Here is an 18,016-nt window from a genome sequence, read left to right as displayed (position 1 = left end):
CTGCCGCGCAGCCCCGGACCCTGCCCCGATCGCCGGGCCCGCGCCATGGCGGGCATCGCGGCCAAGCTGGCCAGGGACCGCGAGGCGGCCGAGGGGCTGGGCTCGCACGAGAGGGCCGTCAAGTACCTGAACCAGGACTACGCGGAGCTGCGGGACCAGTGCCTGGAGGCCGGGGCGCTCTTCCAGGACCCGTCCTTCCCCGCCCTCCCGTCCTCCCTGGGCTTCAAGGACTTGGGACCCTACTCCAGCAAGACGCAGGGCATCGCGTGGAAGCGGCCTACGGTAGGCAGCGCGGGCAGGGCGCGGGGCCGGGCGGGGGTCGCGGACAGCGGGACCCCCGGGGGGCGCCTGTCCCCTCCTCCACTCGCGGCGCGTCGCCGGACACTGCCCTCAAGTCCATGAGCAGGCCCGCCAGGGGAGCCCCCTAACGGACTTCACAGTAACTGGGGGGACATAAGGGGACCTGGGGACAGCTTTTACTGGACTCCATCGTGGAGGTGGTGGGAAGTAGGGAGGGGGTCCTCGGAAAGGAGGGTGGGCGGCAACATCTGGCCAGTATAAGCCAAGTCTCCAATGCCGGTTCTCTCAGCTTCAGGGAAGGGAAAGTCCACAGCCTGGTCGTTTGTGACTAAGGATTGTCTCATGCAGTCGTGGTTAAATTTAGCCAATAAGAGTGTTATTTATTGTAACATATGGGAGCTGAGAAGACCTTCCCATACCATTCACGCTGGCGACAGGACAGGGGAGATGCAGTGAAGAACCTGGTCCTTGTCAACCCACTGTCCCAGAATCCTCCTGGGGACCTCAGGAACCCCTCCAAGTTCACTGTCCTCCTCATCCTGGCAGGCCTTGGGACAGCTTGATCTCTCATCTAGTTGTCCATGGGGTCCCATGGAACCGCTGTGGCTCCACCTCCTGTGGGACACTTCACTGACACACACTCCCCACCCCAAATCTAAAACTGCGCTCCTGGAAAATCCATCCTCTACATTCCTGCCAGGGCAATAAGCATTCCCGTCCTGCTTCTGCTCCTGCAGCGTCCCAGGCCACCCTCTCTGCTACCCCAAAGCCAGCCATGGGCAGCAAATGCCCATGGGCAGGAAGTGCCACAGGCCAGAGCTTGAGCACCAGAGTTCATGTCTGGCTAACCTGCCGGGTGACCCTGCCCGAGCCATCCAACGTCTACGCCTCTGTTTCTTCACCTAAAGAGGTGACAAGGTGATGCCTGAATGTTCCCCTCTTCGCTGGCTCACGAGGCCCAGCCACCTCTCAGCTTCTCGAAGGCACCGGCTCTTCCCCGCCTTCTCACCTGCCAGGGATACTCTTTCTTGTTTTTCTTGAATCTGGCTCATTTTCACTCTTTGGGATCTAGTCAGATGTCCCCTCCACGAAGTCATCCGTCCTGACCGCTCTTAGCAGCCCCCTCCCATCTTATTATTCTATATCACTGAACTCTGCTAATTTCCTTCATAGCATTTTTATAACTTATAAATATAATTACATATATTTGTTTGTCCTGAACTTCAGGGACCATATGTGCGTTATTTGCCAATATAACCTCAGTGCCTAGCACACTGTTAGCACCTTTTAAGTATGCATTCATTCATTCATTCATTCATTCAACAATATTTTTCGGGTGCCTATTATATGCCAGGCACCGTCTTAAATGCTTGGGATACCTCTGTGAACAAAAAGGCAGTAACAGTTTGTGGAATGAATGAATGAATGAATGAATGAATGCAAGACTGTAATGAGCCTCAAGGGAAGTTATGGATGTGAAAGTGATAAACAAGAAAATGAATTCACCTTACATTTGTATAAGAACTTTACAGTTTACGAAGTGAACCTACACACTCATTTACTTGTCCTTTCATTCATTCAGTAAGCATTTATTGAACACTTACTGTATGCCGGACACAGTGCATAATAGTTTCTGCCTCTAAACTGTTAATACCTATAGCTGTATATAAACTATGTGCATAGCCTCCTACGAGGCATGTAGTTTTACTAGTCGGGGCTGGAGAAGGGGGACAGACAGATCACCCCACAGCTGGAAACGCCTGTGGGACTCATAGGTCGGGAAAGAGATAGAGAGCCACGTCGGTGTGGGGGAGGCTGTGCGCCACACAACCGAGGGGCGTGGCGTTTATGTTCCCATTCAGCAGATGAAGAAACTGAGACTTGGAAAGCTTAAATATTTGCTCAAACAGGTGTCGGGGGCAGAGCCAGGAGTGCACTCAGCCTGTGGGTAGTTAGAGCCCACAGCCCACCCTGTGCCCTCTGCCTCTGTCCTGTCTTCTCAAACACTGCTGTGGTCGGAGCAGGCCAGGGAAAGGAAGATGCGTCCGCTGGACCAGGACATTAGCAATGTGACTTAAACAGAGCGATTGCAGTGGGATAGAATTTCAATGGGGTAGAAGGCAGATTGCTATAGACTCCAGAGTAAGGAACCAGAAGCGAAGGCTGCGGTCAGCTCGTTACAGAAGGCTGCCCGCGGAACGACAGGGAGCCAACGTGGGAGGTGGAGTGGGACCTGGTTGTTTCAGAAGAGAATGTGTTGTATGTTGAGTCAGGGGAGGGGAAAGGAATAAAGACAGAGGCAGGGAGGAGACGGTGAAACGGGGTCCCTGAGGGAGTGGGCAGGGGAGCGGGCCAGCCTTGGATCTGGAGGGACCGCTCCGACACTGGTAACAGAGGGCTCCAGGGGTGGAATGGGGCTGAAGGGGAAATGGCTCAAGTCACTGGTGCAGGGGCACAGTGAGCCGAAAGCCAGCACGATCCAAAGACGCCCCCAGTCAAGTCTGAGCAAGGACAAGTGCTCTTAGTCCCCATTTTGTCCTGAGAAGTTTAGGACTTGCTTATATTTGCTGGCTGAACTCAGCCTCAGACCTGCATCTCCTGCCTCCAAGCTCAGTGATCATCATCATCGACTTCTTCTTCAATGATAATAATAATTAAATAATAATAAGTAACTTTTATAGAGTGTTTACCAAGGCACATCTGCAGAATTATCTTGTTGAACCCTCATAACTACGCTGTGCAGTAGGTACACTTGTCATCACCATCCCCACTTTACAGATGAGGAAACTCGCAGGGTCACAGAACCCATGTAATAAGCGGCTGAGCCAAGACTCAAACCCAGGTCGTCCGGATCCTAAGCCCGGCCGCTCCGCCCCTTTCCTTGGACCGCTACAGCCGTGTTTAATTCCACACCCTGCTGCTGTGAGCACGCTTCGGCTTTCTGAAACATCTCTGCTCTGAACTTTGCCTTCTTTGGAGAGGCTGCTAAAGATGTCGGAAAGTTTCTGAAACATAATGGAAAAACCCTCCTGGGATAAGTGCTTGGCACACTGAAGGTTGTCAATATGGTTCCTGGGCTCCCGGCACCAAGCCTAGTCCCTTCCATCAGCTGCATGAGTGCTTGGCTGGCAGGCCTCAGGCCAAGCTGGCTTCGTGGTCTCTTTGTCCTTGTCATCCCCCAAAGAGACTGGCCTGAGCAGGGAAGGGACAATGCAGAGGCACGAGAGGAATGTGCTCTGCTGCAGGCTGTGGTTCCAGAGCTTCTCTGATCTGAACCAGGCGACAGGGCCAGAGCCACATCTCACCCAGGAAGCACTTCTGCTTGACAGAGAGGGCCACACCGAGGGTGTGGGTGGAGCCCCTGCAAGGTTGCCCAGGCCCAGAGAAGCCCAGACTGATGCCTCGACTTCTTCTGTGGCTTTGGGTGGGGCTCCGCAGAGTCAGAAGCGCACCCCAGGAGGGCTGCTTCACGGAGGCGCCAGAGTCGTTCAAGGTCGACGCCCATCAGGCCACTTGTGGGAAGATCCTGAGGTTTTTAACGCAGTAGAACCTTGTTAACAATCCATCAGAGGCGGCAAATGAGCAGAAACAGCATGCGCTTTACACCAGGAAGTTCACGTCCCGGCGCTTTCTCTACCTTACGGCCGGTGTCACCTTGGAGACCAGTGTCACCTTGGACACGTTGCTTTGTCTACTGAGCCTGTGTCCTCACCTGTAACCTGGGGACCATACCCTTCTTGTATACTGAGAGGGCCCCGGGAGAGAAAGCACCACCACAGCACTGACATACGTCAGGTCACAATCTACGGAGGCTCCAAGTATCACGGCCTGTGGATGACCCCAGAAGGCTGGGTGTGTTCCCCAGCCCTCACGAAGTGTATGCGTGTCAGGGGGACCGAGCGATGCCCATCTGCACCACTAGAGCGTGCACAGGGAAATGCTAAGTTGCAGCGTACAAATACTCCGGGACTCAGGATCAAAGGGATGAGTGAGGCCTGGGCTGTGCAGGAGGGCTTCATGGAGGAGGGGGCGATGAGTCTTGAAGTATGGTAAGATGTGGAAAAGGAGAGAACAGGGTGGGAAAGGGAAGAATTCCATGCAGGCTAAACAGCCAACGTGCAGAAACAGAGAAGAGGGCCAGCGTGGCGGGCAGGGCAGCCTCAGCGTGTAGACAAGCTCGATGCCAGGCAGCCTGAGGAGGCTGGACTCCATACCGCTGTTGCCCGAAGGAGAGGCGTGATGATGCAGGCTCTAGGCAGTCTGGAGCGTTGGGCGAAGACTCTCCTTCTCACCCAGGAGTGTCCCCCGCATCCGTCGGGACCCCGAGAAGAACCCCATGGCCGTCTAACTGCAAAGCTTTCCCTAGAGGAGAGGGGAAGGGAGAAGGGTCCTGTGCACACACTGGGAACTGGGGCATCCTAACTGCAAAAGTGCACGCCTGGGGGCTTGACGGCGCTTTGTGGGTCTCGTCCGCAGGAGATCTGCGATGATCCCCAGTTTATTGTTGGAGGAGCCACCCGCACGGACATCTGCCAAGGAGCCCTGGGTAAGTGACGGTGTCCGGAGCAGGCCGCAGAGGCTTGTCTGCAAGGCTGTGGGCGAAGGGGGTGAGGGGCAATCCGTGGCTTCTCTCCCTTCCCAAGCAGCTTGGCGATTTCCATTTCCAGAAGCTTCCTGGAATTTCTTGTCCCATGAGACCGCTACGCTGAGGCACACAATTGCACAAATGTGCACCGAAGCCTCCAGTGTCCCATGCACTGGGCTAGTTGTTGAGGTTACAAAGATGCTCCCTCTGGAGGATGGAGGGGTTTCTGCCCACCCCCCATGGTCTCTGCACCTCTGGGCCCATGAAACAGTCCAGCTTTGGGCTGAGGGCCAGGCGGGAGGGCACCCAGGCCAATGACAGCACTGAGACATCTGTTTCTCTGGGGTTCAGGAAAGGGGCTGGTGACTCAGTGTGAAGGAAAAGGAAACCCTCATGAATGCTCTCCGTGGAGAGGAAGTTGTAGTACCGGGGTGTTCTCAGTATTTGCAAGACAGATCACCATGGCATCACAACAGAGGATGCAGGGCTTATTGTCACAAAGGCAGCTGCAGTGTTCATTTAGGTAAGAGTCACTGGAGTGGCTGGGTTGAGAGGCTCTGACACTTTGCTCAGTGACACCGAACTCTGGTTTCTTGCCGGACATAGCGCCTGCTGAGATTGGAGCTTGCGGAGCCTCCAGCTTCGGTACCGTTATTTAAAATTCTCATATAATCCACTTTCGATAGTTTTACTCATGATAAATACAGCCTACGATCACTGGAGCAGACTATTTGCTCAAATAAAACACCTTGTTTCCTGTCATTAGCTTCAACTCGCTCCCCAAACTGGTCCATCAGGAGCAAAATGGATGACCTTGCATCATACGTCCTGTCCTGGGCAGCCCAGCAGGGATTCTGATACTCAGAATAACAACAGCTAATATCCAATGAGTGTCTAGAATGTGCCCGACGCTAAGCTATGACAGCAAAATCTCCAAGGTACCATGATTACAGGTGACTCTCGAACAAGCTGGGTGTGAACAGCATAGATCGACTTATATGCGGATTTTTTTTTTTCAATACATGGGCACAGTACTGTAAATTCATTTTCTCTCCCTTACGATTTTCTTAGTAACATTTTCTTTTCTTTAGCTTACTTTATTATGAGGATACTATATATATAATGCACATAACATACAAAATATGTGTTAACCAGCTGTTTATATTATCAGTAAGGCTTCCTGGCAACAGTGGGCTATTAGTAGCCACGCTTTTAGGTGTGTAGGGGTCAGTGCCCCTAAACGCCATGCGTTGTTCAAGGGTCAACTATATTACCATTTTATAGGCGAGGACACGGAGGCCCTCGGAGTGACCTAAGGGGCTCCCGCAGCTGAAGAAGGGACCTGGGACACAAATGCCAGTCGGATTCCAGGCTGTGAGTTTAACCCCCTGAGCTAGAATTTTCGACTCCCGAGGGATGTAAACCTTGCAAGCCCCACGGGAAATGACTCTCAGGGGAACTCTGACATACGCTGGGGGCTTTAGAGAATCTGCAGACAAACCAGCAAGTGTCACACCCAGGCTAGATTCCACACCTGGACTAAACGTCTACTTCAGAGTTGAAAGACATCTTTAGGGCCAAACTGCAAGAAACAAACAGAGGATTTAAGTTTTGTTTAAACACTACCAGGCCATTTGGAGAGGAGGCAGGCAGAGCTTACATTCCTGGGGTGAAACTCCTCGCGATAGGCACCAAATCAAAGAGAAACCAGATTAAGCGTAGGTCTTTTTAAAGCTTCTCAGTAACTGGTCTGCCATTTCTGAGTTGTTGTTTTTTGTTTTGTTTTGTTTTACACCATATTAGCCTTTTATTGTAGAAGATCTGGTTGGATTACAATCTGTGAAATGTGGTCAACTGAACTCTCACCCTGATTCTGGCTTCTGGGCACAGGGTTGTTAGTGATGGGGTGGTGACTGTCGCCAGGTCAACGACACCCGATCACACAGCCAGAGATTCGAGGAGAGGCTCTGCTCTTAGCTGCGGGGCCGCGGGCAAGTCATCACTGAGACCCTCAGTCTCTTCTAAAAATGAGAGGGAAGGAGGGTCGACAGGTGACCTCAGAGAGCCCCTAAAATGCGGCATCGAGCTCTTCTGAAGCCGCAACTCGTGCCTGACTCTGAGCGCCGGCCTCGTGCTGGAGGGTCAGAGCATCATGAGAGCATCTTACCCTCACGTGCGGAATAGCAGCACCGGCCACCTGTACGGCAGTGCACAACTCATAGCATTTTTCATCGCATTAGCTCATGTAACCATCCCAACGCTCAAGTAAATTCTCAAAGCAAAACTAACTTTCTTACCTACTTTTCCTGCCCTGAGACTCACTGAGTTCACCACCGAGCCTGGGCCATGCTGTCCTTGGACTTGTGCATTCCCAAACCCGTGGGGGCCTTTACGGCAAGGCCCGGTGGCAGTTCATGCACCAACTCCCACCCTCTCTCTCAGGCGGCTAGAAGCCTCACCAAATAATTCAAACCACGTTTGCAGAGTCAGCGAAGAAAACTCCGCCCATCGGAGGAAGGGCTGGAGACCCAGGCTGGCCCAGCCACTAAACATGGCTCTGTAATTGCTAGTGACAACCTGTTCTTACAGGTGGTGGCCCCTGGGGGCCCAGGAAATGCAAAAGCTGAGCTCCTCCTACCTTTGGTTTTCACTGGCCCCCACTGAGCTTTCTCCCCCGCCCCGCTCCCGCTCCCGAGAGGCACCCACAGCTTTGGCCTGATGGCCTGCGGGCCCCTGGCTGCCTGGGGAGGCTCCAGCAGCCACCGACACCAGCAAAGCTGCTGAAACAGCAGAGCTCATTTCGCTGTAAACTCAGAGGTGGCAAACGTGGTCCGGTATTTGGGTCACACACAGATTGTAACCCTCGGAGGAAAGAGAAATATGTGGGAAGCGTGAAGGGAGCAGATGCACGCTCTTCAATTTAAAAAGTTGAATTTTTAAATGTTTAAAGTAATTTTATAAATGATTTTTAAATTATAGTTTTTAAAAACCATCTTATAATAGGTATCTTTTAAAAATTTTAGTAAACTTTTCTTTGTAGAACAGATTTACAGAAAAATTGAGACAGTGCAGAGAATTCCATACACCCCACACTCAGTTTCCGCTATCTGTAGCTTCTTACGTGGTACGTGTTACCATTGATAAGCGATATTGATACACTGACATTAATTAAAGTGCGTACTTTATTTAGGTTTCCTTCAGTTTTACCTAATGGCCTTTTTTAATTCCAAGATCTCATCCAAATACCACATGGCGTTTACTCATCCTGTCTCCTCGGGCGCCTCTCAGCTGGCAGTGGCTCAGGGTCTCCTTGTTTTCGATGACCTGGACCGTTTCAAACAGTACCGCTCAGGGATTTTGGAGGATGTCTCTCTGTTGGAGTTTGCAGGTGCCATTTTTAAAAATAGTAGTTAAAAGAAAACGACTAGAAAGTAAGAGCTGGCCCGTTTGACGGAGAAAGTAAATTCTTGTCTCTTAGAGGCAATGGCCTGGCCACCAGCCCCGGCCCCGGCCCCAGCCCCAGCCCAGCGGCGGCCCCTCCCCGCCTCCTGCAGCCAAGCTCGTCCATGAGTCATCACTTCCTCTCAGTGTCTTTTCTGGTTATAAATGCTCCTTTGCAGCTTTCTCCCCCCCACCCGTGGCTGCTGCCTGCTCCCAGCTCCTTTCCTGCTGCATCTAAGACATTCTCATAAATAGGACAGGGGTGAATCGCTAACCCTGATGTTCTACCCAGAGGTCCCTGCCCTGCCTGGGCCCTCACACAGCTGGGGGCCCAGCCTCATCAGGCCTCAAGGGCAAGCGTCTCCTTGGCTGTCCCTGACCACCCCTCCCCTTCGCTCTGAAGCCACAGGGTGCCCATTGGGTGTGTGTGTTGCGGGGGGGGAGGTGGGGGAAGGGGGGGTGTAACAGGGTCCTGCCTGCCCCCCATGGGCCTATGGACCACAGTGGGACTTTTTGCTTGTCCGGGTGCTTCCTGAGCCAGGAACCAGGCCACACCCGATGGCCTCAGTCCCCTGTGTCTGAGCTGAGACTTTCCCAAGGCCCCATTACTTCTGACAGTCTGGGACTTCAAAGTGTGCCGCCTTCCGCCGGCAGCCCCCTCCCCCCGCGTCCGCCCACCCTGGGCTTCAGCACCTGTTGGTGAGCTCCAGGCGCCGAGGAACCTTGCTCAGATCATTCCCCAATTTCGCTATGTCAGGCCGATGTGTTTTTTGTACGTTTTTTTTCCCTGCATTTTCCCAGCCACAGTGACACTTTTCCAGGGGATCAGGGAAGGAAGGGTGTGGATTTGACTGCCTGGCAGGAAGGCACCGTGTCTCCTGGAGTCTCAGCAGATAAAAACTCGGATGCCCCGGAGTGACCCTGGGCCATGGCTGCAGGGAACAGGGGCACGACCGTGAAAACTGCAGCAAGTGTGTCTGCCTTCTGTCCAGGGCACAGCCGAGGACAGGGCAGGGGCCCAGCCTCCTGGCAGGACGCCCTAGCCCCGGAGTGACCCTGGGCCATGGCTGCAGGGAACGGGCACGACCGTGAAAACTGCAGCAAGTGTGTCTTCCTTCTGTCCAGGGCACAGCCGAGGACGGGGCAGGGGCCCAGCCTCCTGGCAGGACGCCCTTCTGAGAGTCCAATAGTGGTCAAGCGAGTGAGACTGTGGACCTCAGTCCTCGGCATCCTCACCCCCTCCTTCCCCTCCCCCCCTAGGGCCCTCCTCCAGCAGGAGCAGCAGAGGGACAGCGGAGAAGGGAAGGGGGACCCATGGACTGGATCACTGGCTCTTGCTCAAAGCTGAGTCTGCAGCTCGCGGAAGGAGCCTGGACTCCTAACAAGGGTGGGACCTGGGGGAGCGCTTCCCCTCCCTCCGCGGCCACCCATATAAAGGACACCCGATCGCGTGGGTGGGGAGTTCTGGTTTGGGGGCGCCCTTTCCTGGGCTGCTGCCAGGCCGTGAAACAGTCATGGAGGGGATGCCCCGTGTGACTCATCAGCCGCCGCCTCACATGCCCGGGCTCCGGGCGGGGTGCAGGCTTCCTCCGGAGAGGGCCCTCCCCACCAGCTCCTAGGGGCGGCCCGAAACTGGCTCCTCAGGGCTTCCGTCCCCTCCCTTCCACAGATAAGACTCGAGCAGCCTCCCTGCGGGGCTGCGGGGGCCATGGGAGGGATGTGGTCCCTGTCGCCGTGACGGCGTGTCTGCTGGGGCCTGTCAAATACCAGCGTCTCAGGAAGGGTCGAATTCAGCCAGAAGCGGTCTCGATATCTTGTTCCGGTTATCATTGATCTAGCTGTCACCACAGCAAGCAAAGGAACAGAACCCCGAAGGACTGGGGCAGGGGACAAGCCGGATTTGAGGCAGCAGGGTTTCTGGCCTGGCACCGCGGCTCCTTGGGGCCGGGTCGTTCCCGCGCGCTCGGTCCCGGCCTCGGCCCGCTGGCGGCGCTGGCACCGCCCCGTCCTAGGCACGACCAGCGCAAGCGTCTCAGGCATCGCCCCAAATCCCGGAGTGGGGGTGGGGGTGGCAAAAACACTCCCCTTTGGAAAACCACTGATAGGACGGGGTGCGGGGGCGTGGGCGTGATAAGAGGGTGGGAAGACATGAAGTCCGTGGGGAGGGCGGAGGGTGGCCACGGGGCCCAGCCCCGCGTCAGGACCCGGGGAGGGGACCAGCAGTGACAGGGACCCCGCCCGGGCAGCGGCAGCGGCACCCGACAGGTGCGCTGCTGGAGACAGCTGTACTCACGCCCTGTCCGCTGGGCCAGCCGCAGTCAGGGGCAAAGTCCCTTGACCTCTGGGGCTAAGATCTCGACCCTCCCCCGCCACCCTCCGGGCCGCCCTCTCACCCTCTCGAAGGACGCGCCCCGGCAGAGCCGCCTGTCTCCTCGGTCCCCAGACCAGGCATGTGGACCGCACCCGAGGCCCCGGGGGGCCCTGGGGTCTGCAGAGCGACTGGGCATCCGGGCGTCTCCCACGGCGTCCGGACACCGGCACCACCGCCCCATAGGGGAGACTCCGTGAGGGAGAGGTGCGGCCTCGATCCCTGGCCAGATCGCAGGACGGGCCTTGTCTCAGGACGGGCCTCCTGTGTGACAAGCCATCCCCAAAACCAGTGGCTTACAACAACAGAGACCGTGCTCTCATTCCCGCTCGCGGTTCCGAGGGGTGACCGAGCTCAGTGGGGTGACTCGCACAGTCGGACGGGGCCAGCGCGGGGCTCACCTGAAGGCCTCGCGCCCACGTGGCTGGTGCCCCGGCTCCAGGCTGCATCAGCTGAGGCTCCGGGGTGTCTCTGCCTCTTCCGTGGAGGCTTTGAGGTAGCTGGACCAATTACAGAGGGATGCACGTCCCACGAGAGAGCCGGGGAAGCCGCGGAGCATCACTCTGCCATGCCCTATTCACTGAGACAGGAGGAGGCCTGCCTGAGGACGTCTGAGCTGGAGGGAGGGGCGACACAGACCCCACGTCCTGATGGGGAGCGGCAAAGTTCTAGAAGAACATGTGAAACCGCAAACGTTGTGCCCCGTTTTAGAAGAGGGCTCGGTCCCGCATGATTCACGGTTCCCTTTGAATAAGGACCTCTTGCTCCTCACCAGTGGTGACCCGAGGCTGCTCCAACACTAGCCAGTGGTGGCTGGGGGTGGAGTTCCCCTCCAGACATGCAGGGCAGAGGGGCGCCCAGCTAGCTGGGCCATCTGTGCTGGCCTCAGGACGCACCCCCTCAGCATCCCTGAGACCCAGCTGCATGGCCAGCTGGCTGCCTCTGGGTCCCTCAGCCAGCTCACTGGGTGCCTGGGATAGGGAGAGCAGGGGGCTGGGACTTCAGGCAGAGAAAAAAAACCAAAATGAAAACAGAACTTTCTCTACACAGGACTCTCGCCTCTGCCTGCCCTCCCCACACCCATCCAGTCCTCTCCGCTCTGGCTCTTTGGTACCTGGCCAAACCGCCTCCTCCTCCCATCCCCAGTACTCCGGGGCAGGTCTTACTTCTCCGCCGACTCCTGCTCTGGGTGCTGCCTGTCTCCAGTCCAGTCTGGACACTGCCGCCAGTGGCCCTGGCTTCAGGGAGGTGACAGCCCCGTGGTAGAAACAAACATTATATGGACACATTAATTATAAGTATCGACCATGCTATGATAGGGGTCGGCTGGGGACACTGCTGGAGGGGACAGCAAGGCTTTAAGAGGGGCTCCCTAAAGGCTGAGCCTGAGCCCCCAGGATGACTAAGTGGGGTGGAGAGGCATCCTGGGCAGAGGAAGCAGGCAGCAGAGGACGTACTTGCCCAGCAGGAAGTGGCTCATTCTGCAAGATGCGAGTATTTCGTTGTGGTAATCCTGGCTTAAATTCCCCCGGGGGCCAGCTAGGAGTCCTAAACTAACATCTCTCCGGCCTCGGCCCTCTCCATGCACCCACATCCTGCCTCTCCTGTCCTGCACCTTTGAGGTCTCTGTACTTGATCTTCCCTCTCCCAGAGCGTGCTCCCCACCCTACTTCTGGCATAGCCCATCTGTCCTATTGGGACTTGCAGCCTAGCGCTCACCACCACCTTCTGGGATCATCTGTGTCCATGTCAGCCCCCGGGTTGGCTCTGCAGGCCATTCTCCTCTAGACCCCGCACAGGCTTGGCACACAGGGACGAGCAAGGAGCCTGAGGTGAGACGGGTGGAAGAGGAGACGCATGGACGCCGGTCAGCGAAGGGCAGGTGCCGAGCGGGCGAGTCAGGCCACGGGAGCAGAGGGAAGCGACAGTGCGGGGTGCTGAGGCCAGAGGGCTCCCGCGAAGTTGCGGGCTGACCTTGGGCTCCATGTTCCATCTGCCGTTTCTCCAAGATAAACTTCCTCGGCCCGTGGTTCCGAAGTGTGTGCTCGCGAGCGTGTGTGTGCGCAGGTGTGTGTAGGTGTGCACCTGCGTGTGTCTTACCTCATGGAGCATGCGCCCCGCTGTGACACGGCCCCCGCCCTCACAGAACTGGGACTGACAATAGTCAGCTGCGCTCGCTCGAGGGTGACAAGGTGCTGTCAGGACAGGTGGGGCAGGGGGCCAGTCTACCGCGGGCTCTCTGCTTCTCCTTCCTGTTTGCGGAGGAAAGACAGCAATGCGGGACGGGGAGGAGGGCGGCAGACACAGACATTACGCTCCCTTCTTGGAAAAACTCCCAGTCGCCACCAATAGCAGTGACCAGCCAAGTCCCACTTCCCGCCGTGGGGCCCAGGTGACCGCGGCCCGTGCGCAGAGCCGGCCTGCAGGACACAGACTCAGAGGCAGCTCTGGAGAGTTCCTGGCATGGCTCTGTATGAATTTATTCTTTCAAAAGAGGGCTCTGGAGCTTAAAGGAGCCATTCAGCCGGTCTGCTGGGGAGTTCTGTGTCCTCAGAGCGGGTCTGGGTGGGCCCCCGGGAATCTGCCTGTGAAGGGGAGGCTGTGTGTGCCCGGTGTGCACGTGCTGGAGCCAGGAGGTGGCGGAGGCCAGCTAGAGACTGGGAAACTTTCCGTCGAGGTAGGCTCAGGTTGCCTGAGTCCGGAAGGGTGAGGCAGCTGTGCTTAGTGACCCCAAAATGCAACTAGAACCTCGTTTTCCCCAGCAAATTAGACCGGTGGGCGTGAGGGGGGTAGAGGGAGGTGTTGGACTTGGAAGGGAGTCCCTGGGGCCCACAAACAAAGTGGCTTAAGTGATCTCAGCAGGCACCTGAGGGCGAGCCAGAGAGAATGTCACTAAGTAGTTGTCGAACAGATGAATACATTAATGCGTGAATGTTCTTCTGTAAAAATTCAGTGCGGAAACCCATAGCCGAGGCATGCTGGGAGAGAGAGTGATTATCCAGCTGCAAAGCTGGAGGTGGCCTGGCTCCTAAAGGACCCTCTTGCCTGATGCGTGCGGAGACAAAGCCGAGAAGGGACCTCAAAGCCAGCCTCATCCTGGGAGTGGGGCTCGCAGGCACCGCGGGGCGCAAAGGCGGAATGTCGACAGTCCCAAAGGGGGCTCCCGAGCGGCATCAGTGGTCTAGTGGTGATTGGGGTTCCCTCGGGCCTGGGGGTGGGAGGGGGGACCCCCACGGCAGAGGTCACTCCTGAGTTTGAGTGCACTTATTTGCATCTCCAACCGCTGCATCAGTCCTCAGACTCTGCCTTTATCTGCTCATTACCTGACACCCGCTCCTTTACTTTCCCGGAGTTTGCTGAGGCCCGGGATGATAAGACAGGCCCCGGATGCACCCAGCGGGTCCCAGCCCTCCTCCCCGCTCTGGGGCACCCCTCCGTCCCCATTCTCACCTTGGTCTACACACCGCCCCGCCTCGCCGTCACGAGCTGTCACTGTCACCCTTGCTGGGACAAGACAGACGAAGGTGGCCAATGTGGCACGTAACTTGTCCTCAGGAGAGACCACCTCTCCCGGGTCTCAGTTTTCTCCCCTATAAAATCAGAAAATAGAAACAGCCAGCACTTAACACTGTTCTAAATGTTTTATGCATTTTCTCCCACTTAATTCTCAACTCTGTCATGCATTTTGCTGTTATTAAACCCATTTTATTTATGAGGAAACTGAGGCACGCGAGAGTAGTTTGCCCGGGTCAGAGCCAGGATTTGAACTTGGGACTCTGGCTCCAGCGTTTCTTAACTTTTGAGGTGGGAGCGGGAGAGAAACCTGACTGACTCTGCGAAAAATGCGCATATTTACATACATGCAAAATTAGCATAAAATATTCAGAGGTCCAGATCTCTGAAACCCACCCACAGACCCTTAGTATCCCTTTCTCCTCTGGTCTAACAACCTCCTGGGCGGCATCCCCCTTCCGCAGCTGAGCGAACGTGGGTCGGAGCAGTCACGGCGTGTACCCCAGTTCACACAGTCATTGTGGTGGGAGCAGGATTCGAATCCAGATCTTCTGACCATGAATCCAGGGCTCGTCCCCACCCACCTCTGGCGGGGCTTCCTAGATCTATGCAGGAGTCTTTCCACTCTCCTCCCTTCTGGTTTGGGGGTGACCCAAAGGCCCAGCATGGCTGCCAGGCGCCCAGGGGATGGGGAACGTCCGGCAAAGTCTTGAGGACCCTCAGTCCACCAGGCTGGCACTCCCGGTGGGCAGAGACCCTGCCTGCGACGTGCTGGCCTCCTCCCAGCTTGGTGCCCGCAGACAGGGCTCCTGGGACAACGCAGAATGCTGAGCACGGGGCCCCAGGGAGGAGGGTGTGCTGGACGGGTGGTCCCCAGGGGCCGGGCTGGAGGATACAGCCAGAGGGGACAGAGGGCAGCCAAGAGCTCCGAATCTGGCTGAGGTGTGGGGGGCTAGGGGCCAGTGCCTCCTGGGGCCCAGAGGCCAAGGGTGTGCGGGGAAGGCCACAGAATGAAGCGGGAGCAGGATGTGGAACCAGCCAGGGCAGTTCGTTGAGGGTGGCCTCCGCTGAGACACCGTTTACAGGAGAAGTCCCCGAGTACAGATGAAATCACCACCTAGGTGATTTCCTTCCGACCTTGCTGGCCTCCTCTCTGCCCCCACCCAGCTCCGGACGGCCAGCACCCTCCGTCTCCTGCTTCCCCACAAAGCTGCTTTCAGCCCTTTTCACATCCGGGCATTTAAACCTAAGTTTCCCTCGCCCGTCAGCCACCGGTACTGCATTCTGAGTCTGGCCCCAGTGCGCGGTGAGGAACCTGTCTGCTGGGAATGAATCTAGATGTGGAAGTTTGTAGAGGAACAGGCAGCCCCCACTGAACCCCCTCCATCGGCAGTGCCCACCTGACTAAGCATGAGGCTGTCAGTGGGCTTTTCCTGGATGGGAAGCAGGGCAGAAAATCTCCCATTCTCCACCCCTACCCCCAGCCTCTCAAGCCCATACTGGTTGAGTGTCTCCCAGGACAGGAAGAAGTGGCAGAGGCTTAGCTGAGTGTGGGCATTGCTGGGATTTGGGAATGGCCAGAATGTCTAGCCTAGGGTCAGGCCTCAGGGGACCCCTCAGGAACCTCTGCAGGGGGGCAGGGAGGGGGGACTGTCTGCTGCCTTTAGTGATAACCTGGCCAGCTGCCACCTACTGAAGGAGATGTCATAGGCCGCTTCACCCTTGAGGGGGGAACAGAGTCTGTCCAAAGGGTGTTCAAGGACCTGTAGTGACCCAGCTCTGACACTTGTCCCTGCTCGTGTCTAGGGCGCTGGACAGCCCGAGGCAGGCACCAGGCTCTCAGGATGAGAAAGGCAGACAAGAGGTGGTGAGTCAGGGTTTTAAGCGACTTAGGCAGAATGCGTTAGTATTTACCTGTGCCTCACCTCATTCCTCAGAGAATTTAAGTCCCAACCAAAGAAAAACAACCAGCTCTCAAGATGACCCAGAGAGGGTGTCAAAACCCGGACAAAATTAAAAAAGGCATCGTGCTGTCAAAAGGCCTCACGTTTAGTGTCGAACCAGCCGCAGATGACCCCTCGCTACTTACTTAAGCCGGCCTTTCCAACAGGCTCGCAGGGGTCCAAAGGGCGCTGGCTCTGTGAGATGTCATAACAGGAAGTAGCCCACCCTCGTGTAAATTTGGTAACTATGCATATTATGCCCCGCTCCCCTCACCCTGGGCAAGTCGCCATGTGTCATTATTAAAAAGCTCTGAGAAGTCGCCACACTGGACCTGGTTAGCATTTCCCAGACTTACTCGACCAGAGAACCCATTTCTCCAGGAAAATCCGCGAACCTCTTGAAGAGCTGCTTTCTTTCTACAGAACACACTTTGCGGGGCTGAGACACAGGGATAAGTCACTTGATCGTCCTTATTGAACACAGATCGATTACAGAAAACCTCTATCAAAAAATAATTTTCATGGCGAATAGTTGCTAGGAAGCTGTTTCTCGCTCTGAGTGATGACGTGACCATTATCAGGGTAACAGACTAGGGCGTACGGTAATACGGCCCCAGTCCAAGAACACGGAGGGACGCGGGATCCTCTTCCACGTGACGAACCATCCCAAACTAACTTCAGGTCATGACGACGTGAGGTACAGAAGGGGGCACAACGTTCCCTCCCTTTTTCCCTTACTTTTCATTTTGCTCACTTTTGCTCTTTGGCACATCGTACATACAGTTCCGTACCTCGTTTTCGCTCACGTAACACATCTTGGAGGTCAGTCCATATCACGAGAGAGCCTCTTCGTTCCACGCCATGGCCACAGTGTCGCTGTAGAGGGGCATCGTGACTCGTTTTACCCGTCCCGGATGGGGGGATGGTTAGCTTGTTTCTGGTCGTTTTATCCGTCCTCTACGGGTGGATGTGTAGCTTGTTTACGGTGGTTTGACGTGTCCTCGATGGGTAGATATGTCGTTCGTTTCCAGTCTTCTATTACAGCCAGCGCTGCAGTCGGTGACCTTACACACTCACCATTTGTTCATGTGACTGAGTCTTCCAAGGGGAGGGGGTCATGAGGTCCTGTTTCCGCCTGGGTGATCAGGAGAAATGCTTCTGAGACACGAAGGGGGAAGATAGAAGCCGCAACACAGGGCCACTGATCTCTGGGGTGTGGCAAGGGCATCCAGGTCTGGTGGGGAGCGCGAATCTGAGACGGGTGTGCAGTACCTAGATGTGTGACCCCCACACACACACGCACACAAAGCCAGCACCACTGCATCCAGGAGGGACAGTGTGACCTGTGGGAGAGCAGTGGATGCTTAGAAAAGGCCTGACGGTCACTTGTTTTATTGATCGCCTGGTCCATACCAGGTAGCATGTGGACTCGGGGGGCGAAGCCCCTCTAGGGAGATTTCCAGCCCCATCAATCAAGGACTCCGTGGTTCCTTACCACGCCAGAGCTGAAAACGCCCACTGCCCAATTTCTCTGCAAACTGTTAATTCTCAACACCTCGAAAAGCCCGCTTTGCTGTGTATAAAGGCCAAATTGACCCAAAAGGTTGTCTCTGAGGTCTGGCAGACAGAAATACCATGCCTTTTAAACTTTTACTTGTAGCTGTTGAACTGTTGGCAATGCACGTGACGTCCTAAGCCTTGTCGTCGCTGCTTTAACATGGAGATGGTCATGGTACCATCTCTGTCGGGCCGTCGTGAGGCATAAACGAATAATGAAACTGCAGCTCTTAGAACAGCAGCTGGCACAGACGGAGGCCCCGGTCAACAGCGGCCACTGCCCAGTTCTCCCAGCAGTCAAGTAGCAGG

At 55.9% G+C, this 18,016-nt stretch overlaps 1 protein-coding gene across 2 annotated transcripts in view; it reads left to right on the top strand.

Annotated features, from left to right (window-relative positions):
• The first annotated feature begins 6 nt into the window (after positions 1-6).
• The window catches only part of CAPN2 (calpain 2), a 42,213-nt gene continuing 24,203 nt past the window's right edge, over positions 7-18,016 (top strand). For both annotated transcript variants that reach the window (XM_006916208.3, XM_025049846.1), the window contains exons 1-2: positions 7-282; positions 4,777-4,846. In XM_006916208.3, coding sequence (XP_006916270.1) covers positions 46-282; positions 4,777-4,846 — 307 coding nt within the window. In that variant the 5' untranslated portion in view covers positions 7-45. The remainder of the gene's footprint in view (positions 283-4,776; positions 4,847-18,016) is intronic.

This window comes from Pteropus alecto, unplaced genomic scaffold (assembly GCF_000325575.1).
Source record: "Pteropus alecto unplaced genomic scaffold, ASM32557v1 scaffold65, whole genome shotgun sequence".
NCBI classification, from domain to species: domain Eukaryota; kingdom Metazoa; phylum Chordata; class Mammalia; order Chiroptera; family Pteropodidae; genus Pteropus; species Pteropus alecto.
This window is presented reverse-complemented; position numbering and strand designations above follow the sequence as displayed.